Consider the following 23,645-nt stretch of genomic DNA (forward strand, 5'->3'; position numbering starts at 1 on the left):
TAGGCCACCTATTCTGCACAACTCCAAACAAGATGAAACTTGACGGGGATTTTTATGGAATATATAAGAAATATTGGAACAACTAAATACCAGAGGGGGGCCACCAGGTGGGCACAACCCACCAGGGCACGCCAGGCCCCCCTGGCGTGCCCTGATGGGTTGTGGCCTCCTCGGCCCACCTCCAGTGCCCATCTTCTGGAACGCTGCCGTCTTGAGGCAGAACTTGGGCAGGAGCACTTTTGCCCTCCCGCGGAGCAATTCCACCAGGGGAACTTCCCTCCCGGAGGGGGAAATCATCGTCATCATCATCACCAACAACTCTCCCATCTTGGGGAGGGCAATCTCCATCAACATCTTCAACAGCACCATCTTATCTCAAACCCTAGTTCATCTCTTGTATTCAATCTTGTTACCGGAACTATAGATTGGTGCTTGTGGGTGACTAGTAGTGTTGATTACATCTTGTAGTTGATTACTATATGGTTTATTTGGTGGAAGATTATATGTTCAGATCCATTATGCTATTTAATACCCCTCTGATCATGAACATGTTTATCATTTGTGAGTAGTTACTTTTGTTCTTGAGGTCACGGGAGAAATCATGTTGCAAGTAATCATGTTGTGATTCCCTTACTGGTGTCATGTGAACGTCGACTACATGACACTTCACCATATTTGGGCCTAAGGGAATGCATTGTGGAGTAGCAATTAGATGATGGGTTGCGAGAGTGACAGAAGCTTAAACCCCAGTTTATGCGCTATTCCGTAAGGGACCGATTGGATCCAAAAGTTTAATGCTATGGTTAGAATTTATTCTTAATACTTTTCTCGTAGTTGCGGATGCTTGCAGGAGGGTTAATCATAAGTAGGAGGTTTGTTCAAGTAAGAACAGCACCTAAGCACTGGTCCACCTACATATCAAATTATCAAAGTAGCGAACACAAATCAAACCAACATGGTGAAAGTGACTAGATGGAATTCCCGTGTACCCTCAAGAACGCTTTGCTTATCATAAGATACCGTTTTGGCCTGTCCTTTGACTCAGAAGGATTGGCCTACCTTGCTGCATACTTGTTACTATTATGGTTACTTGCTCATTGCAAATTATCTTGCTATCAAACTACTCCGCTACTTACAATTTCAGCACTTGCAGACATTACCTCACTGAAAACTACTTGTCATTTCCTTCTGCTCCTCGTTGACACTCTTACTTATCGAAAAGAGCTACAATTATTCCCCTATACTTGTGGGTCATCATAGGTTATGGGACTAATGTGTTTGTGAGTGTACACAGGCTCTATAAGTCTATGAGGAGTTTGATATTTATGATGAAAGTTTACCCCTAAAAATGAATGTCTTCACTTGAAGACTTTGGTTTTCTTGAAGACTTTGAAAGGAGGAAATTGGTGTGACCTTGAAGACTTCGATATTGATGCGAGGATTATGAAGCGTGAAGACTTTTGTTTTCGTAGTTTCATTTTCTCTTTCTTGAGTGATGGGAAACACCGTACTGTTAAAGAGGGTCGAGGTAAAACTAAGGAAAAGTCTCCAAGTGATGCTCATCTCATAATCCTACACCTACCCAATCCTGTCGAGTGAAGCCATTGGAAATCTCATATAGTTCAGTCAATTTCTTCAGTGACGGAGATGAAGATCTTCTGTTCTCTGAGGAATTTGTTCTGACTAAGGAGTTAGGAATTCGCCAACGCAGATTGCCTACAAGTGAGGAACATGATAGCCCTGAGGAATTTGAGAGCTTAAATTTCCGACCGTTGATGTGCTATGTGCCAGCTGTCCCAAAATATCCTACCCACCTAACGGTCATATCATTGAAGGGAATTTATGTCTTATCATGTCGGGTTGCTTCTAGGCTATAAATAGCCGCCCCCTACAACCACTAGTTGGCTGGATGCTCCGAGAGAAACTGACACTTGTCATTGAGAGCATCCCATCCTCCAAGGACTTTGAGCAAAAATCATCAGTGACGAAAAACCCAAACCCAAAGTGATTGAGCATCACTCAGGAGATTGTTCCTGTGTGGAACAGACGCTTGTTGCCTTTGAGGATTGTGCATCCTCCAGACGGTTAGGCGTCATGGTCTAGAGCATCCAATAGGAATTGTGGATCGCCAAGTGACCAAGTCTGTGGAGGTTTGGAAGTCACCTGAAGACTTACCACGAGTGATTGGGTGAGATCTGTGTGATCTTAGCTCAAGGAGAATACAGTGAGGACTTTGTGTCCGGAACTATGTGTCCGGGACTGTGTGTCCTCAGGTTTAAATACCTAGCCGCTCCAACCAGACGTATGACTGTCACAGCAGTTGGAACTGGTCTACCAAATCATCGTCTTTATCAAGCTACTGGTTCTATTTCCTCAACCCTTTCATTTCCTCATTCATGTGTTGATGAAACTGATCGTTACTGTTTGAAGACTTTCTCAATTTCCTCAATCCTAATTCTTCAATCACTTTGTCTTCAGCCTGCTTATCCTGTTTACATGCTACCTGTACTCTGTGCTTGTTTTATTTCATCATTATGATTGTGTTACTGCCATGTTACTGCCATGAGAAAGCTAAGTTGAAAGATGATGGTAGCAACTACACAGACTGGGTCTGTAACTTGAGGATTATCCTCATTGCTGCACAGAAGAATTATGTCCTTGATGCACCGCTAGGTGAAAGGCATGTTGTAGGAGCAGATGCTGATGTTACGAACGTTTGGCAAGCTTGGTCTGATGACTACTTGATAGTTCAGTGTGCCATGCTTTACGGCTTAGAATCGGGACTTCGAAGATGTTTTGAACGTCATGGACCATATGAGATGTTCCAGGAGTTGAAGTTAATATTTCAAGCAAATGCCCGAGTTGAGAGATATGAAGTCTCCAACAAGTTCTATAGCTGCAAGATGGAGGAGAACAGTTCTGTTAGTGAACACATACTCAGAATGTCTTGGTATCATAACCACTTGACCCAGCTGGGAGTTAATCTTCCAGATGATAGTGTTATTGACAGAGTTCTTCGATCACTACCACCAAGCTACAAAGGCTTCATGATGAACTATAATATGCAAGGGATAGATAAGACAATTCCCGAGCTCTTCGCAATGCTCAAAGCAGCGGAGGTAGAAATCAAGAAGGAGCATCAAGTGTTGATGGTTAACAAGACCACTAGTTTCAAGAAAAAGAGGCAAAGGAAAGAAGGGGAACTTCAAGAAGAATGGCAAGCAAGTTGCCACTCCCGGGAAGAAGCCCAAATCTGGACCTAAGCCTGAAACTGAGTGCTTCTACTGCAAAGGGACTGGCCACTGGAAGCGGAACTGCCCCAAGTATTTGGCGGATAAGAAGGATGGAAAAGTGAATAAAGGTATATGTGATATACATGTTATTGATGTGTACCTTACTAATGCTCGTAGTAGTGCCTGGGTATTTGATACTGGTTCGGTTGCTCATATTTGTAACTCGAAACAGGGGCTACGGATTAAACGAAGATTGGCTAAGGACGAGGTGACGATGCGCGTCGGGAATGGTTCCAAGGTCGATGTGATCGCCGTCGGCACGCTACCTCTGCATCTACCTTCGGGATTAGTTTTAGACTTGAATAATTGTTATTTGGTGCTATCATTGAGCATGAACATTATATATGTATCTTGTTTGATGCAAGACGGTTATTCATTTAAATCAAAGAATAATGGTTGTTCTATTTATATGAGTAATATCTTTTATGGTCATGCACCCTTGAAGAGTGGTCTATTTTTATTGAATCTCGATCGTAGTGATACACATATTCATAATATTGATGCCAAAAGATGCAAAGTTGATAATGATAGTGCAACATATTTGTGGCACTGTCGTTTAGGTCATATGGGTGTAAAGCACATGAAGAAACTCCATGCGGATGGACTTTTGGAATCACTTAATTATGAATCATTTGATGCTTGCGAACCATGCCTCATGGGCAAGATGACTAAAACTCCATTCTCCGGAATAATGGAGTGAGCCACTGACTTATTGGAAATAATACATACCGATGTATGCGGTCCGATGAATATTGAGGCTCGCGGCGGGTATCGTTATTTTCTGACCTTCACACATGATTTGAGCAGATATGGATATATCTACTTGATGAAACACAATTCTGAAACATTTGAAAAGTTCAGAGAATTTTAGACTGAAGTGGAGAATCATCGTAACAAGAAAATAAAGTTTCTACGATCTGATCGCCGAGGCAAATATTTGAGTTACGAGTTTGGCCTTCATTTAAAACAATGTGGAATAGTTTCACAACTCACGCCACCTGGAACACCATAGCGTAATGGTGTGTCTGAACGTCGTAACCGTACTTTATTAGATATGGTGCGATCTATGATGTCTCTTACCGATTTACCACTATCATTTTGGGTTTATGCATTAGAGACAGCTGCATTCACGTTAAATAGGGCACCATCTAAATCCGTTGACACGACACCGTATGAACTGTGGTTTGGCAAGAAACCTAAGCTGTCGTTTCTTAAAGTTTGGGGTTGCGATGCTTATGTGAAAAAGCTTCAGCTTGATAAGCTCGAACCCAAATCAGATAAGTGCGTCTTCATAGGATACCCAAAAGAAACTGTTGGGTACACCTTCTACCACAGATCCGAAGGCAAGATCTTTGTTGCTAAGAATGGATCCTTTCTAGAGAAGGAGTTTCTCTCGAAAGAAGTGAGTGGGAGGAAACTAGAACTTGATGAGGTAATTGTACCTTCTCTCGAATTGGAATGTAGCTCATCATAGAAAACCGTTCCCGTGATGCCTACACCAACTAGAGAGGAAGCTAATGATAATGATCATGAAACTTCAGATCAAGTTACTACTGAACCTCGTAGGTCAACCAGAGCACGTTCCGCACCAGAGTGGTACAGTAACCCTGTTCTGGAAGTCATGTGACTAGACAATGACGAACCTACGAACTATGAGGAAGCTATGATGAGCCCAGATTCCGATAAATGGCTTGAGGCCATGAAATCTGAGATAGGATCCATGTATGAGAACAAAGTATGGACTTTAGTTGACTTGCGCGATGATCAGCGAGCCATGGAGAATAAATGGATCTTCAAGAAGAAGACTGATACTGATGGTAATGTTACTTTCTACAAAGATTGACTTGTCGCGAAAGGTTTTCGACAAGTTCAAGGAGTTGACTACGATGAGACTTTCTCACCCGTAGCGATGCTTAAGTCTGTCCGAATCATGTTAGGAATTGCTGCATTTTATGATTATGAAATCTGGCACATGGACGTCAAAACTGCATTCCTTCATGGATTTCTTAAAAAAGAGTTGTATATGATGCAACCAGAAGGTTTTGTCGATCCTAAAGGTGCTAACAAAGTGTGCAAACTCCAGCGATCCATCTATGGACTGGTGCAAGCATCTCAGAGTTGGAATATACGCTTTGATGAGGTGATCAAAGCATATGTTTTATATAGACTTTCGGAGAAGCCTGTATTTACAAGAAAGTGAGTGGGAGCTCTGTAGCATTTCTAATATTATATGTGGATGACATATTGTTGATTGGAGATGATATAGAATTTCTAGATAGCATAAAAGGATACGTGAATAAAAAAAATCAAGCAACCAATTGTGATATCATATTCTGACTCCGTTCCTATGAAGTAACAAATTCTATTTACCAATTTATGCGCACTATATATTCTTCTGCCATGTTCTGAATAAATAATACCTTTCCACCTTTTAAGCAGGATATGTTGGATGCATAGTGAACGATCTGTATGTTACTAAGCGTACCAAATTTCACTGGAAGGACTTGAAGCATGTCATAAACTTTGTTGATAATCTGACAGAGACAAGCTTCAAAATATCGAATATCGGGTTCGTATCGGTTTGGCTTCGACATATCAGATATCGGATACCGGGTGATATATCGGACGATCTGTAGATATATCGAAGAAACCAAGTCTAGTTTTTTTCATTATTCTTGTTCAAAACATTTATTTTTAGTAAAAGAAAACATATGATGTCAATGCTTTAACATAACACTTTTAGATTCCTAGTTTAGTAACTTGTCGATAAAGAAACTAATAAGGAAGGACTCACAAAATCCTTACTCTATGATTAAAAACAATATGATATATATGCATTTGTACAAAACATTGTGCACGACTTTGATAATATATAATGAAGTTGTAAATGGATAATGTTATTTCATTGCTTTCTAATAAAAAAAATTTGTCATCTACGTATCGTTCTATATCGGTGGATATATCGGACTAGATATCGGACATATCAGTCGATATTTCGGGCCATATCGGATGATATGTTGGAAAATGATATTTACCAAATGATATGTTATGTTTATATCGGTAGACCCCCAAAAGTGATATATCGGCCTATATATCGGTCGTATCAGCCTAGATTTAAAAGCTTGGACAGAGATAGCACAACGTATGAACGCTGGATTTTGGATGGGATTAATTAGACCTATGGTGTACACACTGAACAAGACCAATATTGTGTGCACAAAACGCTGGTAAAAAGTCTTATTTTAATGTTGATGCTCATAAACTATATATAACTTCAACGATATGTTACAATTGTTTTTTATTCTACATGTCAACAGAAAATGCCCCCTGTAGCAGTTCCCGGATCGATTTCCCGGCGTGGTCGAATTACTCTTGTGCCTGCTAATAACGCCAAAGTGATTGCAAGGTACCGCATTTCCCGCAAAAATGGAACCATTCAAATTAACAAGTTCTTGCTTCTCATGGCAATGCATCCATATTGGAAAATTGGTGACACTGTTCTACTCATGCTCTACCAAGGCATAGGAGGGCTCTTCCTTTTCATTGACGAGATGTCGAGTCGCCGTGATCAAGCTGCTTCCAGTGGATAGTTGTGGTTGTTGGCCCTCAGCCTCTTAAAATGTGCTAGCTGTTATTATATATGTTAAGTATGTAGATATGGACCATATGGTTGTTGGCCCTTAGCCTCTTAAAATGTGATAGTTGTTACTATGTTAAGTATGTAGATATGGACCATATGGTTGTCAAAACCGTGTAACCACTATATATATGTTACTTAAATGTTGTTACCCAAGTTCATAAATTTTCATGGAAAGTATTAGTATTGTACACAATTCATTGAGTTTAAGCGTGTGCCCGATGTCCAAAAGGCATTTGCATATTAATTGTCCATATTGTAAATTCACACACATGTTAACATAAGGAAACGTATGTGTAACATACTAATCATCGCACACGAGTACTCGCAGACGCATCGTGTGCGATACTCCTAGCCACCGCAAGCAACTAGTTTGCATTTTTCAAAGTTTTTTGTACACACAGAATCGCACACGAAGTAACTGTATTGACTGTCTGTGTTGTAATTTCTCATCGCAAACAGTTCATCCGAGTCGGCTGTTTGCCACGTATCACACACATCTTGTTTACACGACTCGTTTGTGTTCTTTTGGCTCATCGCAAACAGTTCATCCATGTGAACTGTATGCCGCATATCACACACATCTTGTTAAGTTGAACCGTTTCTGTTGTGTTCCCTAATCGAAAAAAGTTCGTCCGAGTTAACCGTATGCCGTATATCGCACACACATTGATATGGCTGCTCGTTTCTGTTGTTCTACCTCATCGCAAACACTTCGAATGGATTAACCGTGTGTCCTGCATCGCACACACATTGCTATGGCTGCCCGTTTCTCTTGTTCTACCTCATCGTAGACAGTTTGAAAGGATTAACCATGTGCCCTGCATCGCACACGCAACTAAAATCTGAACCGTGTTTGATGGCTCCGTCATCGCAAACCTTTTGCACCTTTTTTGATGGTTTTTTTACACCACCATTTGCGATTATTGCATCGCACACAATTTCGGCAAAGGGTCTCTGAACGTAGTGTCGCGTTAGCAGTATCCTGCAGTAGTGGTTAGTCCTCATTTTTCGTCCCTTTTGGTCATGCGATGACAAAGGGGGAGAAATTTGAGTTAGTCTTCAGGCGGGTCTCTTTATATGGGCATTTTTTTGTTAAGTTACAACTCTTCCTCTTCTGAGGTGTTTGCTCTGATGAGTTGTAAACTTAAGTCCTATGGTGGTCTGACACTTTTTGAAATGCTTTCTGCATGCTTATTTCCTCAAGTACCTTAATGCACGCATGCTGAATTCAGTCAGACACCATATTTCATCATGCATTTCAAATTCTTCATATTATATGTTAAATGCGTGTATGAATTACAAGATATAGGGGAGGATCTCCATGATATTACTCTACAATGTGCAGTTGCTATTCAAAGTAAATTCCTCAAGTATGCACATCTTCAGGGGGAGTTCTTCTATATCTTGCAATCAAATTCCTCAATATCAGTATTTACACTTCATATGTTTATCCCCGTTGAAAACTTAGCCTATTTGTCATCAATCACCAAAAAGGGGGAGATTGTAAGTGCATCTAGTGGCCCTTAGTGATTTTGGTGTATTGAAGACTTATAGGTTGTGGGACTAATGTGTTTGTGAGTGTACATAGGTTATATAAGTCTATGAGGAGTTTGATATTTACGATGAAAGTTGACCCCTAAAAATGAATGTCTTCACCTGAAGACTTCGGTTTTCTTGAAGACTTTGAAAATGAGGAAATTGGTGTGACCTTGAAGACTTTGATATTGATGCGAGGATTATGAAGCGTGAAGACTTTTGTTTTCATAGTTTCATTTTCTCTTTATTGAGTCATAGGAAACACCGTACTGTTAAAGGGGGTCGAGGTAAAACTAAGGAAAAGTTTCCAAGTGATGCTCATCTCAAAATCCCACACCTACCCAATCCTTTCGAGTGAAGCCATTGGAAATCTCACATAGTTCAGTCAATTTCTTCAGTGACAGAGACGAAGATCCTCTGTTCTCTAAGGAATTTGTTCTGACTAAGAAGTTAGGAATTCGCCAGTGCGGATTGCCTACAAGTGAGGAACATGATAGCCCTGAGGAATTTGAGAGCTCAAATTTCCGACCGTTGCTGTGCGACGTGCCAGCTGTCCCAAAATATCCTACCCACCTAACGGTCATATCATTGAAGGGCATTTATGTCTTATCATGTCGGGCTGCTTCTAGGCTATAAATAACCGCCGCTTACAACCACTAGTTGGTTGGCTGCTCCGAGAGAAACTGACACTTGTCATTGAGAGCATCCCATCCTCCGAGGACTTTGAGCAAAAATCATCAGTGAGGAAAAACCCAAACCCAAACACCTACAAACTCAAAGTGATTGAGCATCACTGAAGATATTGTTCATGTGTGGAACCGACGCTTGTTACCTTTGAGGACTGTGCATCCTCCAGACGGTTAGGCGTCATGGTCTAGAGCATCCAAGAGGAATTGTGGATCGCCAAGTGACCGAGTCTGTGAAGGTTTGGAAGTCACCTGAAGACTTACCACGAGTGATTGCGCGAGGTCTGTGTGATCTTAGCTCAAGGAGAATACGGTGAGGAAAGTGTGTCCTCGGGTTTAAATACGTAGCCTCTCCAACCAGACGTACGACTGTCACGGCAGTTGGAACTGGTCTACCAAATCATCGTCTTCACCAAGCTACTGGTTCTATTTCCTCAACCCTTTTATTTCCTCATTCATGTTTTGATGAAATTGATCGTTACTGTTTGAAGACTTTGACTGAAGACTTTCTCAATTTCCTAAATCCTAATTCTTCAGTCACTTTGTCTTCAGCCTGCTCATCCTGTTTACACGCTACCTGTACTCTGTGCTTGTTTTATTTCATCATGATGATTGTGTTACTGGCATGTTATGCTTGCACCCGAGTACTCATTCCGCTGCTAATTGTTGTCATTTAGGAAATTCCTCACTTTGAATTTCCTCGGTGATGAATTTGTAAAAATCGCCTATTCACCCTCCTCTAGTCGATATAACGCACTTTCAATTGGTACCAGAGCAAGGTACTCCCTTGTTCCGTGTGATTTTGGTTTAACCACCTGGAGTTTTAGGTATGTCGACTGCAGGCATGATTAAGGTCTCGGCTGGGTGTCCTACCTTCAATGGGACGGACTACCCCTACTGGAAGAATAAGATGAGCATGCATCTTGAGGCAATTGACAACGATCTCTGGTACGTTGTGGAAAATGGCGTTCCCTCCATCACTCCTTCCGCAAACGCTGCTGATGTGAAGAGATTCAAGCAACTCGACTCTCAAGCGAAGAATATCATATGTGGCCATCTGAGCAAAGGACAGTACGGCAGAGTGAGTGCTTTGGAGACAGCAAAGCTTATCTGGGACATGCTGTCCAAGGTCAACAAAGGAGTCTCAACTCAACGTGACTCCCGAGTTGATGTTCTTCGCAATCTCTTTAACCGCTTCAAAAGACTTGACAATGAAAATGTTCAGCAAACCTTCGATCGCCTCACTGACATCTCAAATGAGCTTCAAGCACTTGGTGCCACTGACATCACCGACCATGAGGTGGTGAACAAATTGCTGAGATCTCTTGATTCCTCATCCGATACACCTGCACTGATGATTCAAGAACGTGGAGACTACAAGTCACTTGATCCTGCTGATATCCTCGAGAGGCTAAATACTCATGAGTTCCAACTTGTTGTGAAGAGAGACCTCTACGGACCAAGCTATGGAAGATCATGCGCTCTGAAGGCCAAAGAAGTTTCTGAATCTAAAGGAGAAGATTCTGATAGCAGCCTTGGTGATCCTGAAGAACTAAGCAAGGAGCTAGCAATGCTCGTGAGGAAATTCCAGAAGTTCTCAAGGCGTGGTTGACGGTGTCCTGGACTAGGGGGTACTCACCACGTCGTCTCTCGATCAGCTGGATTGGGCCGAGGACCCCCATGGCCGTTTACTCATGGGCTAGTTTGGACAGCCGATGTATACACGAGGAATATTCCACAAGACTTGGTGATCAAGACAAGGACTCCTCTCCATCGACGTATTCGACTAGGACTCTTGTTCTCCTAGGCCTCTGGTACATTATATAAGCCGAGGCCGGGCTAGTCGATAGGGATATGCTAGATCATTATGATATTATTCATCATACCCTTAGGTTTTAGACCACAACATATGATCTCGAGGTAGATCAACTCTTGTAATCTCTATATTCATCAAGATCAATCAATCAGGAAGTAGGGTATTACCTCCATTAAGAGGGCCCGAACCTGGGTAAACATCGTGTCCCCTGTCTCATGTTACCCATCGATCCATGACACATAGCTTGGGACCCCCTACCCGAGATCTCCGGTTTTGACACTGACAATGGTGCTTTCATTGAGGGTTCCGCTGTGAGATCAACGAAGGATCGATGGCTCGTCTGCAGATCAACTGCGACGTCGACATCTTCGTCACCGGCTCAACTGGTCACCTTGGCTCGACCAAGGATTGCACTCCGTGTCAGATCGTCATGTTCGGACGATGACCTTCATCAACATCAACTCCGATCCCTCTCAAGATCATGGAGGAATCATTCATGGAGCCCGGAGGCTCAACGTCAAAACTGCCCTTGAGCGACCGTGCTGTTTTTCTGGACAGCGAACTTGTATCCGCAGCCACCGCCTCCTCGAGTGTCTTTTTAACGATTGCTTCGGTGGGATTATGCGGAATTAAGTCTACAACAACCATGAAAAATTTCGTCGAGTTCTGATGGAGGAATCTCCGGCAATCTACGATATACCCGAGCCCTGTCAAATCTGGACGGGAATCTGGACGAGTTTAGGGCGTGGTCTCCAGAGCCCAGCTCGGAGGTCCTTTGGAAGATCCAACCGTTCATCTGCTGCGGAATTCCCATATCCACCACTCCTCAAAATTTCAGCTTGATCCGACGGTTCACACTCCGGGAACCTTCCGATGAGTGGACCAATTTTCTGATCTATTTTCTGCGCGAATACGGATCTGACCCGAATTCATGTTTCTTTATGAACGTGATATTGGACAACCTTTTTAAAGGAATTTTCTTCTAGGGTATTGTGCGTTGTTCTTAACACGTGCCCATAAAATTTTAAGCCTTCTTTGAGGTACTCTTCACCATCACGCTGGTGTCAAACCAATCCGGTAACATTGCTCCACGGCTGCCGACCTGCGCTAGACACGTCGTCGCTTTGTTGAGCCGAGCTCAACTTCTTTGGATCATCATCTCGGCAAGCCGAATAAGAGTTCGGCATCGTGAAGGATAAATCATCACCAACATCGCCACCCCATGGATTACATAGAGCGGGCACATTGACATCGCCGCACGGTCACTTCATCAAGCCGGCATTGACCACGTCACGAGTTACGACCTGCATCGGCATGGCCGCACTGTTGCTTCTTCAAACTGATGTCCATCATGCCGACCAACTTCGACTCATCGGCTGACATGGAGGTTTCGACACCTTGACTGGACCGAGGGCTCCGCTATTTCTTCATCAACATGCTCCGGTGACTTCGGTGTCACCGGTCGACCAGCTTCGACACATCGGCTGGCATGGTGGCTGCAACATCACCTTACCGACCTGCTCCGTCACCTCGGCATTCAGGCCATATTTCTAAATTTATTTACTTCACTTAAATTAATTAAGTAGAAGAATTTTTTAAGCATATTATTGTTATTATTTCTGGCTTGCACTATTTTATGTGTGCAGACGATTGGTTCAGACCGGGCCATGCTGTCACCTCGGCGTGCCGACGTCATCGTCCCACCTCCACCGACACAATTGTGCCGTCGCCTTGGCGTGCTGCCCTGTGTTGGCAACCCCGCGCCGTTCGCTTCATCAACCTGCTCAGTTGGAGACTCCGACGCCATCCGCCACACCTCGGCAAGACCAGGGGCTTCACCTCTTCGGATTGCCAAGCTCTTCTCCCGGCCACCTTGGGACCGGTTTGGGGGCTGGGACCTCGTCCCGCCGTATGCTCGGGCCGCGTCACCAACGATGAGCACATTAACCAGCTAAGTCGTTTTCATGCTCAAGTTTCTTTTTAATTTTTAATTTTTGTTCGGTTCGACCAAACATTATATTTGTGTTAAAAAACATTTTGCTAAAACAATGTTTATTACAAATGGTGTTTCTTAAAAATAATTTTATTTGCCCAAGTTAACTGGGGGCTCTTCAAATTATATGAGCCGTTTTATAGTAAATGTGTTTTCTTCTTGGTCGTTGCAAAGTCTTTTTTCTACCACTCCTTTTTCGACTCTAGTGTGTGGTCAATAGCCAAATAGCCTGGTTTCTCTTTAAAGCCGCTCGAGTTTAGTTTGCTAAACTGGCATCGAAGAAGCACTCCGCCTTCGGGACAAGGAGGTTGAAGCCAAAGGCTGACCTGCTTGAAGTTTTGAGATCGGATGTGTCATGTTAAAGCACGACAGAAGCACATTTTTTTTAAAGACCAATTTTCGGATTGGCACCAAATGACTTGATTAAATTCGGGCGTAAAGTTTTTACTGAAGTTTTTTGGTTTTCCAAGCCTATGGCACTTTTAAACTATTTGTGTGTTTTCAGCATAAGTCTCGCAGTGCAACGCCGCACACCTTTAGAGATTCGGCAAAAACATTCTCGGATAGTGCTATATATGCATCGGTTTCGAATTGTGTCTTCGGTCAATAGTTGGGTTGCCCGGCTCCTGTGCTTGCCTCCTACGTTTCGCTTTGTTCGGCTAGGTGTGCAAACGGAGAACCACTGCGATTGTGCTTCCAGCTCGAATGGTTAAGCACCTCAGTGGAGAAAGCCGAAAACTGACTGTCACAATGGGCGTAAACTGGTCAGCAATCCGATGACGGTGTCAAACTATAGATTGATACCGATTACCCCATGTTAAATGATGGGCCTTTCATAACATTGGCTGAAGTGTTAATGGCTAGACTTTGGTCGGTGCCGAACACCAACTGGGGGCTCCTAACTAGCTTCCCTAGTTTAAAGCTCCTATGACTAAGTGAAAGTAATAAAGCCCGCATATCTGATTGCCTTGTTTCCGCTAACACAACCGCCTCCGGGCACCGAGACATCGGCTAAGGATTGTCTTGTTAAGTACGGAAACACCCTGGGTATTATCTACAAAGGGGTAGAAGCCGACGATGGGCCACTTTAATATACATACATACATACATACATACATACATATATATATATATATATATATATATATATATATATATCATCAGCGTTTGTATTCAATATACGAGCGCTGCCTTCCGTAATTATCATTGTAAAGCCATTAATATGCATCAATTTGACTTAAGATTTTGGCCAAGCTGTGTTGCCTGGCTCCTGTGCTTACCCCTACGTTCCCGATTGTTCGGCTGGGTGGTAAAGGGAGCACCTCTGTAATTGTTACTACCGGGTCATCCGGATTAGTACCTCAGACTGGGTGAAGCCGAAAGCTAGCCGTCTTAACGGATATAATTGGTCGGCAACGACGGAAGTAAAAATTTCGGTTCATTAGACAATAGAGTTCGGGAACTTTCCCCAAACTAATTCCTCATTATTTTCCTCCCACATTCACCAGAGGTGAGGTTTCATGATCATGGTCGGCATGACAACCCAAAGAAAGGAACCGTAGCGGGACTATTTTCTTTGGAATATGTTTCTTACGTTAATATTAATATAACATACCTCTCCGTGTACCTTTGTTTATAAACCATATGACCGGATTCCCTTGTTTGCCGTAAATCTTTGCCCTCATAAAGGCTTTATAACGTGGGACAAACACTCCCTGGCTACTGGCCGAGGAGGTCGAAGCCGATAGTCGGTCAACAAAGTTTTGTACAATGCAGATCCGAGCATTAATGATGTAGAGTACTTGGATACATAGAATCATTACACCTAAAAATTGCGAGTAAAATCCATTTACTGCAACCCATCTTTTAAACCCCTTGGGGCCTACCTTGGTGAGCTCGGATTTTGACCAGCTCTAAGCTCCTTTAAGAGATCTTATTCTCTTTTTGAGAAGTTTGTGTTAAACACAACAAATTTTTCTGTCAAACGGATATCGATCCTTAATTCGGCCACCCGTGCCCACATTAAGGCTCGGGGGCTACTAGGCTTCGCGCTCATTATTTATAAATATTAAAGGGGCACATCGATCCCCTGATCTGGTGTTGCCACCCGACCAGTGGCTCGGGGGCTACTGCATTGCCTATTCAATGAAGAAAATTCAAAGTGCTCAGTGTTCGGCATGACCGAACTATGGACAAGCGCGTCTTCGGACAACAATAAGTACCATCTGGGACTTATCCGGCATCAAGCTAATATATCACGGCAACTTCTCACGACCCTCTCTCAGGGGGCCGTTCGTCGATCACTATTACCTCTAATATATTACACTGCGCTTCTATTCCTACGTATGCTGCCGAGCTAGGAGTTTCTCAGGCCGATTTTGCGAATTGACCTGAGTCTCAGGGGCTACTAGGATCAGCGGTTTCATGTTTTCCTTCAGGTGCATCTCGGGCTTTAGACCGACACACACCTTGAGGGCTACTGGTTATACATATTGACAGCAAATAAATTTACACGCATCGGAAATAAAATACGCAAACAATTAGCCCACGTCTGAGGTGCTGAACCACCTCGAAAGCATTTCGGGATATAGCTCGGATGCAAGTGGCTGGCTCCATAGAGGGCATTTCCGGCATTAAGCTCGGCTAAACTCCTTCAACATTTTTGAACCAAGGTGATCTATGACACCTCGGATATAGTCCGGCGTTAGAGCTCGGATGCAGTCCGGCGTTGGAGCTTGGACATAGTCCGGCGTTGGAGCTCGGATACAGTCCAGCATTGGAGCTCGGATGCAGTCCGGCGTTGGTGCTCGACTGCAAAAGATACCTCGAATGCAGTCCGGCGTTGGAGCTCGGATGCAAGAGGACACTGCCGCACGACAAACACTTCAAACCTAAGGTGTGGCATAAAAATAACAAGGCATTGATAAAGGCTGAAGACTTAAAGGGCTCCTCGGATACCCGACGTGTGAGATCTTCAGATTTAGCTCAGCAATCCTCAAGATAGAAGATGGGAAGATTTGTTGAACCCGTTTTCAAGACCGACGAACGAAGACGAAGAACAGTTCGGAAGAACCGAGGAGCTTCCCCAACTTGGAGACCGGTTCAGGGGGCTACTGACGGTGTCCTGGACTAGGGGGTACACACCACATCGTCTCCCGATCAGTTGGATTGGGCCGAGGACCCCCATGGCCGTTTACTCATGGGCCAGTTCGGACAGCCGATGTATACACGAGGAAGATTCCACAAGACTTGGTGATCAAGACAAGGACTCCTCTCCACCGATGTATTCGACTAGAACCCTTGTTATCCTGGGCCTCTGGTACATTATATAAGCCGAGGCCGGGCTAGTCGATAGGGATATGCTAGATCATTATGATATTATTCATCATACCCTTAGGTTTTAGACCACAACATATGATCTCGAGGTAGATCAACTCTTGTAATCTCTATATTCATCAAGATCAATCAATCAGGAAGTAGGGTATTACCTCCATTAAGAGGGCCCGAACCTGGGTAAACATCGTGTCCCCTGTCTCCTGTTACCCATCGATCCATGACACACAACTTGGGACCCCCTACCCGAGATCTGCCGGTTTTGACACCGACAGTGGTCGCTTTGGAAAATCATCAAGAGGTGATGACATGAGATCAGATTCCTCATCCCGCGATTACAAGAAGAGGACTTGCCACAAATGCAAGAAACCTGGCCACTACATTACTGATTGTCCTCAGTTGGCGAAGGAATCCAAGAAGAAGAAGTACAAGGACTTCAGTGGAAGAACAAAGACTTCGGCGGCGGAAAAATTGTTTCGGGTGGTTCTCTGTTTTTTTGGAATATTTGAGAATTTATAGCGCTAAAATTAGGTCAGACGGAGCCATGAGGGGCCCACAAGGCATCAGGGCGCGCCTACTCCCCATGGCGTGTCCTGCTGCCATGTCGTCTCCTTGTAGGTCTTCTGGTCCTCCCCCGAAGCTTTTAGGGTCTCTTATGTCCATAAAAATATCATCAATTTTTTTGTCATGTTTGGACTCCGTTTGGTATAGATTTTCTGTAAAGCAAAAAACAAGTAGAAAACAGAACTCGCACTATGCCCTGAGTTAATAGGTTAGTTCCCAAAATGATATAAAATTACATATAAAGCATCTAAGATTGATAATATAATTGCATGAAATAAAAAAAATTATAGATACATCAAAGACGTATCAATTATCAATCCTGTATATTTTATATGCAGTTTTGTATCATTTTGGGGAACTAACCTATTAACCTAGTTCCTAGTGCCGGCTTCTGTTTTACCTATTTTATTGTTTCACAAAAAAACCATACCAAACGAAGTCCAAATGCGATGAAACTTTACGGTAATTTTTTCTGGACCAAAAAGATCCTAGAAGCTTGGGGGGAGGGGGAGATCAGACGACGCACGAGAGAGCCACAAGCTCAGCTCGCGCGCCCCCAGGGGGGCACCACCCAAGCTTATGGGCCCCTTGCAACTCCATTTGACCTAATTCCAAGCCTATAAATTCCCTAAAATCCAGAAACCATGAGAGCGAGACCCGAAACAATTCTTCCGCCGCCGCAATCCACTATTGTTCCGCGATCCCATCTAGACGCCTTTTCCGGTACTCTGTCGGAGGGGGAATCGATCACGAAAGCCTTCTTCATCAACCTTGTTGCCCCCATGATGATGTGTGAGTTGTTCCCCACAGGACCTATGGGTCCATAGTAGTAGCTAGATCTCTCTCTCTCTCTCTCTCATCTTCACTACAATGTTCTCTTCGGAGATCGATTCAACGTAATCTTTTGTGATGTGTTTGTTGGGATCCGATGAATTGTGAGTTTATGATCAGATTGTTCATTGAAAGTAATTGGGTTATTTTTGAACTTTATTATGTGTGATTGTTATACCTTTGTATTTCTCTCCGATCTATCCGTCTGGTTTGGCTAACTAGGTTGATTTATCTTCAGCAGGAGAGGTGTTTTGTGGTAGGTTCAATCTTGCGGTGTCCCCACCTCGTGACAGAAGGGGTAGCGAGGCATGTATTTGTATTGTTGCTACTAAGGATAAATGATGAGGTTTGATCATACCGATTGATCTTATTTTGTCTACATTATGTCATCTCGTTTAAAGCATTACTTTGTTTGTCATGATCTTAATACCTCGAGAGGCAAGCATAGAAGCGCTGTCAAAGTGGAGTAATAGTAGTAGGCGTTAGTAAGTTTAACGCTCTACTTGTCATGGACGTAATGCCTATATACTGATCATGCCATGTAGTAGGCGTTAGTAGTAGGCGTTAGTAAGTTTAACATCATAACTATGCGTTTTTCTATCAATTATCCAACCGTAATTTGTGTATCCGCCGTTGCTATTTTCTTGAGAGAGATGCCTCTAGTGAAAGTCATGCCCCCTGGGTCCATTTACATCATATTGCTAAAACCCTAAAAACCTTCCTGCAATTTATTTGCCTTTATTTAGTTTTGCAATTTATCTATCTATCGCTATCCGAATTAATCCTTGTAATTAACGAGTACAAGGGGATTGACAACCATCTTGCTTGCGTTGGTTGAAAGTATTTGTTTGTGTGTGTGCAGGTACTGTCGACAGTTTTTTGCGCGAATCTTCTATTGGTTCGATAAACCCCGATTCTTAACTGAGGGAAATACATTCTCCTACTATACTACATTACCCTTCCTCTTCGGAAAAATCCCAACGCCTCCCTCCTAGCCTCCATATTTGGAGCACCGAAGGGATACTTTAGAGTGCACTCCATTATCTTGGACGTGGCGGGAGGGAAATTTCCTCAGCCACCTCGACCGGAATTGAATACAGTCACCAATGTGGTGGTCTTGCAGCGGCCAGAGTAGTCTGGTGGCACTCGTCGTCGTAGTCTTGCAGCGGCCAGAGTAGTCTGGTGGCACTCGTCGTCGCCGTGGAGGACGAGCGATGCCTCCTTTCTGGCAAGCTGGTGCTGACACCCGACCCCTCTTCTACCATGGCATCGCGTGTGCGTATAATGGGTGGATTGGGGTTTGGGGAAGAAACTGTAAACCAATGGCAAGCGGGTCCCACATAAGAAAAATATGGAGGTTGTTATTGATGCTTTTGACTTTGTCGAGTAGCTCTTGAGTCTCCATAATTCTTTGAAGGACGCTCCATAACTGGTATGTAAATGTTGATGAATCTCGGCCGTTGATAACCTTAGGGTGATGAATCTCCACCATTTATTTTCTATCATTTCAATAATATAACATATTGATTTTGCTGCAAACATACTCATATGGAAAATTATATTTTCAAAGTATTATACAGACCATGCTGGTTGATAATTAAATGACGCACACTCACCAGAATTACATAATAACCATACTAATAAACCCATGCAAAATACGCAGAATAACAGTGTATACGGGCTGTCGGTGGCGTATCCAATCAATCTGGGCCGATCATATCTCGTCCATGAGCTCTTGGAAAGCGTCCATGGCGGACGCCGGCAGGCCGAGCAGCACGTTGATGCTCTTCCTCTCCTTGCCGTGCGCGAGGAAGAGTATGACCTCCTTCTCTGGCAGCGTGACTGGCCCGGACATGGTCGGCTCGCCCCAGCCGAAGTCGGCGCCGTTGAACGCGAGCCGCGACCACGTGGTGATGAGCAGCGTCGACGCCAGCGATGGCCGTGCGCGCGTCGCCTCAAAATAGTCCACCGCCGACCGCATATACTCGTCCGTTACCATCCGCACGGCCTCCTGCACCTTCCCAGCCGCGCGCGACACCGGCGCCGACAGCAGATCCCCCGCCGTGGCTAGCGCGTTGGTCAGCACGATGCCGTTCCCGAAGTACCCCTTCGGGAGCGGAGGCGCGAAGCGGCGCCGCCCGTCCACGGCGAACAGCAGCTTCGTTTGCTGCTCCGGCGCGAGCCCTAGCGCGCGGGTGCGAGCGCGCCAGACGAGGCCGGAGAGCGCCTCGAAGGTGGTGCATTTTTCGAGATCCCCGTCGGCGAGGGCGAGACCGCGGACGCGCTCCAGCCTGTCCGGATCGAAGCAGAAGGAGCGGTACATCAGCTCCTCGCGGCCGTAGAGCGCCGCCATTTCCGAGACGTCAGCGATCTCCTCGAACTCGCAGTGCGGGTTGGAGATCACAGGAGGATCGCGCGGGCGGAGAACGGAGCGGTCGAGGAACGGCGGCACAGTGAGCTCTGTGGCGCCGCGCGCCATCTCGGCCCAGGAGTTGACGAACTCCATGGCGCCCAGACCGTCGAACATGCAGTGGTTCATGGCCAGCCCGAGGCTGAAGCCGCCACACTTGAACCTGGTCACCTGCGAATTAAGTTGACCAATGGTAAACAAATTTCTACTATTCAAAGTACACCGGGGTGATGCCCTTTTCGAAAGAAAATATGTAACTCAAAGTACAAACCACACAGTTCAAACTCATTAAATTTCCAGCAGCAGCGTTTTGACTAATTTGAGTGTTGGATGTATCAAGGTTAACAACTAATTTGGTGCACGATTAATCTTGTGTGAGTTCTGGACCCTAGCTGCTGGTACCACATGTTGGATGATTGGATTAGTTATTAGCGAATGACATGTATCTGTCAATATGTCACGAGGTAGCTCGACAACTAAAACAAAACCGATGGTATGGTTTGGTTGATTTATAGGTAGAAGTGGTTAAGCTAACAATGGAGTACTAAAGAAATCTTTGTCCAAACAAAACATATTTAGATTTTATCAAAGTGGTGCTAGTAGGTACTAGTAGGAAAGAAACCTCTGTACCAGGAAAACATATTTAGATTTTATCAAACCCTTAAACTATGTACTTCCTCCATCCATTTTTGTAGGGCCTAACTTCTCAATCTCTCGTACCAAGGCATGTCCGCAAAAAGAGGAACTGATTATGGGACTAGTATCTGGATCCCGTGTAATCTTGCATGCAGCCTCATTTGAATGCCTAGCCGCTGGCCTTCCTTCCTTTAATCCCTCGCATGCAAATTACTCTCCTCCCTTTTCTACATGCATGCCCAACCATAATTCCTCAAATCATGCATGCACTCCTCCTTTGAAAATATGGTGGTGCTATCCATGCATGCAAATCAATGCGACGGCCAGAGCATTTTCACGATGAAGGGACCACGCACGACTTGCAAGAGAAAATTAAGATGGAGATGCCTCGGTTAGTTCATTTGGCCTTGTATAGATGAAAAAATAAAATTTGGGGTTAGGCCTTGTATAGATAGAAGAAGAGAGTAAGAAAAAATGAGATCCATATACACACTAGCATCCGGAAATTTGCCCCCGACTCCCCGGTCTAAAAGGTGGGTCATAACAACCTTGCCATGGGCTAGTATTGCCCGTCCTCAACTCTTGACTACTCCTGTCTACAAGGTTGCTGTGGGCTGTGGCAAACCTTTAAGTACTGTACTCCTTCCGTTCGTAAATAAGTGTACTTCTAACTTTTGTCCTAAGTCAAAGTTTTAAAATTTTGACCAATTTTATAGGGAAAAGAAGCAACATTTATGGCACTAAATTAGTATCACTAGATTCGTTTTGAAATGTACTTTCATAATATACCAATTTGATGTCATATATGTCACTACTCTTTTTTATAAAGTTGGTCAAAATTTAAAAACTTTGACTTAGGACATAAGGTAGATGTACACTTATTCGCGGACGGAGGGAGTACACGTTAAGGAGTACTACTCCCTCCGTTTAGGTGTGCAAGTCATCTTACGAAAACCAAATAATCTCAAAACACTTAGGCGCGGTGCATTAACTTCCACCTCGTTTCTTGTTTTTTGACATATCAACCAATAAGAGATGAGGGGTGTGCATGCTTTTAATGACTTGAGACTACCAAACACGACATGCAGTGGTTAGTTCATTGCATGCATACTATTAATTAGCAAATAAACATTAAGGCCTCTCGTTTTCCCCTCCTTCTTGGTTACGGTGTACAGCCTAAAATGACTTACTCACCTAAACGGAGGGAGTATCAAAGAAGTACCCGGCCAGAAGCAGTACATGTTTTCTGGTTCCGCATTGAATTCACTTTCGTTCAAACCCTGTGGAGTCGATCATGCCCTCACTGCTAGCCAACTAATACTAACTTCAATTATTCGGGTCACGCAAGGGAAGCGCAGTAACACCGGGAATACGTGCATCCACAAAACTTTTATCTTCTCCTTTTCACGAAAATGGAAGAGGCGATCGAGGGTCCCCGTGGACACAACGAAGCCGCCCCCGTGGAAATGGAGGGCGACGCGCATACGTAGTTAATGCATGCCTCTGCGCTCGAGCGCGTGCGAGTGGCGTGGCGTACCTGCGCCGTCATGGGCGGCATCTCGAGGATGTTCTTGGCGCCGGGAACGGAGTACACGAGCTGGCCCAGCGCGGCGGGGTCCGGGGTGGAGAGATCGCCGATGAGGGCGAGGTCGCAGGCGGCCTCGGCCTCCACGAACGGGACGCCCTCGCCGGTGCACTCCACGGTGAGCTTCATCTCCGGGCTGATGCCGAGGCGGCCTGCGAGCGGGTGGTAGTGGACGAGCACGCGGGCCAGAGCGTCCCGGAGCACGTCCGCGGCGCCTTCGTTGCCGCGGCCCGACGGGCACTTGAAGCAGTACACGGTCTGCACGATCACCGCGATGTTCTGGTCCAGGTTGGACAGGTAGTACTGCTCCCCCGTTGGTGTCGCCTCCGCCGGCGACACCAGGGTCGGCTCCCTGCGCTTCACCGACATCAGCTGCGCCTTGCTGCCCGCCATGGTGGCCACGCCGTTCTGCTTCGCCTCCGCAACCTGGACGTACGAATAATATGAACAACAAGAAAATGCAACACACACAATGTAATCAGCAAAGAGAAATTGAGCTGGTACTGCGCACTCACCATTTTGATGGTCTCTTTGAGTGTATGGATCACAGAGAGAGATTGGCGGGTTTAAAGAGAGAAAGAATACAGAGGAAGTGGGGTTTCTGAACTGTGTTTTGAGGAGATGGGTTTGTGGGGAAGTGCTTATATAGCGAAGCGCAGCTTGCTTGAGGTGGTCAAGGTTAGGAGGGGTTGATGCAAGAACCGTTGGGGTTGGAGGGGTTGCATAACAACCGATGTTGTTTGCTTGGGGCTTCAATTAATGAATTTGTACCGGAGAATCTGGACAAGGAAACACCGTTTGTTTAATGATGAGATTAATTGCCCTCCCAGCGTGTGAAGACTTTTCATGCAGCAGCCCTACTCATGGAGACTTTAGGTTTGTTTGTCATTGGTAACTTTATTGAAAACTACTCCCACCTTCCATCTATATAGGGCCTAATGCGTTTTTCAAGATTAATTTTGACCAAATATTAGAGCAATAATATATGACATGCAACTTACACAAAGCACATCGTTAAATTCATGTGTGAAAGGAGTTTTCAATGATATATTTTCACATTGTGCATGTCATGTACTATTAATCTTGTCAATAGTCAAAGGCGGTCTTAAAAAACACATTAGATGATAGCCCCGTCTTGTTGTTGCGGGGAATTTGATTAAAAATGCAGCTGCAAAAAACAACTAAACCTAATGCATAGCATTGTATCCTTAGAGCATCTCCAATATATGGTCCAAAATTTGGCGGTCCAAAATCGGAGATGTAAAATTTGGACCGCCAAAAAATGCGTTTTGGAGCTCCGAAAAAACTCAACTCCAACAAAT

General features: G+C 44.4%; 1 protein-coding gene across 1 annotated transcript; it reads right to left on the reverse strand.

Annotated features, from left to right (window-relative positions):
- Window positions 1-19,219: 19,219 nt before the first annotated feature.
- LOC109754456 (omega-hydroxypalmitate O-feruloyl transferase) lies at window positions 19,220-23,036 on the reverse strand. The gene is made up of 3 exons (XM_020313363.3): window positions 22,839-23,036; window positions 22,276-22,749; window positions 19,220-20,273 (listed from the first exon to the last, which is right to left on the reverse strand). The coding sequence occupies exons 1-3, from the start codon at window positions 22,839-22,841 to the stop codon at window positions 19,407-19,409; spliced, it is 1,344 nt and encodes a 447-aa protein (XP_020168952.1). The 5' UTR covers window positions 22,842-23,036; the 3' UTR covers window positions 19,220-19,406.
- Window positions 23,037-23,645: the final 609 nt, after the last annotated feature.

Source organism: Aegilops tauschii, chromosome 2 (assembly GCF_002575655.3).
Source record: "Aegilops tauschii subsp. strangulata cultivar AL8/78 chromosome 2, Aet v6.0, whole genome shotgun sequence".
NCBI classification, from domain to species: Eukaryota; Viridiplantae; Streptophyta; class Magnoliopsida; order Poales; family Poaceae; genus Aegilops; species Aegilops tauschii.

What these genes read in the sequence shown, in the direction of transcription:
- LOC109754456 (XM_020313363.3), bottom strand. An exon ending in TGCCGCCCATGACGGCGCAG is followed by an intron (nt 20,274 to 22,275) that starts GTACGCCACGCC and finishes CTTAATTCGCAG; the next exon opens with GTGACCAGGTTCAAGTGTGG.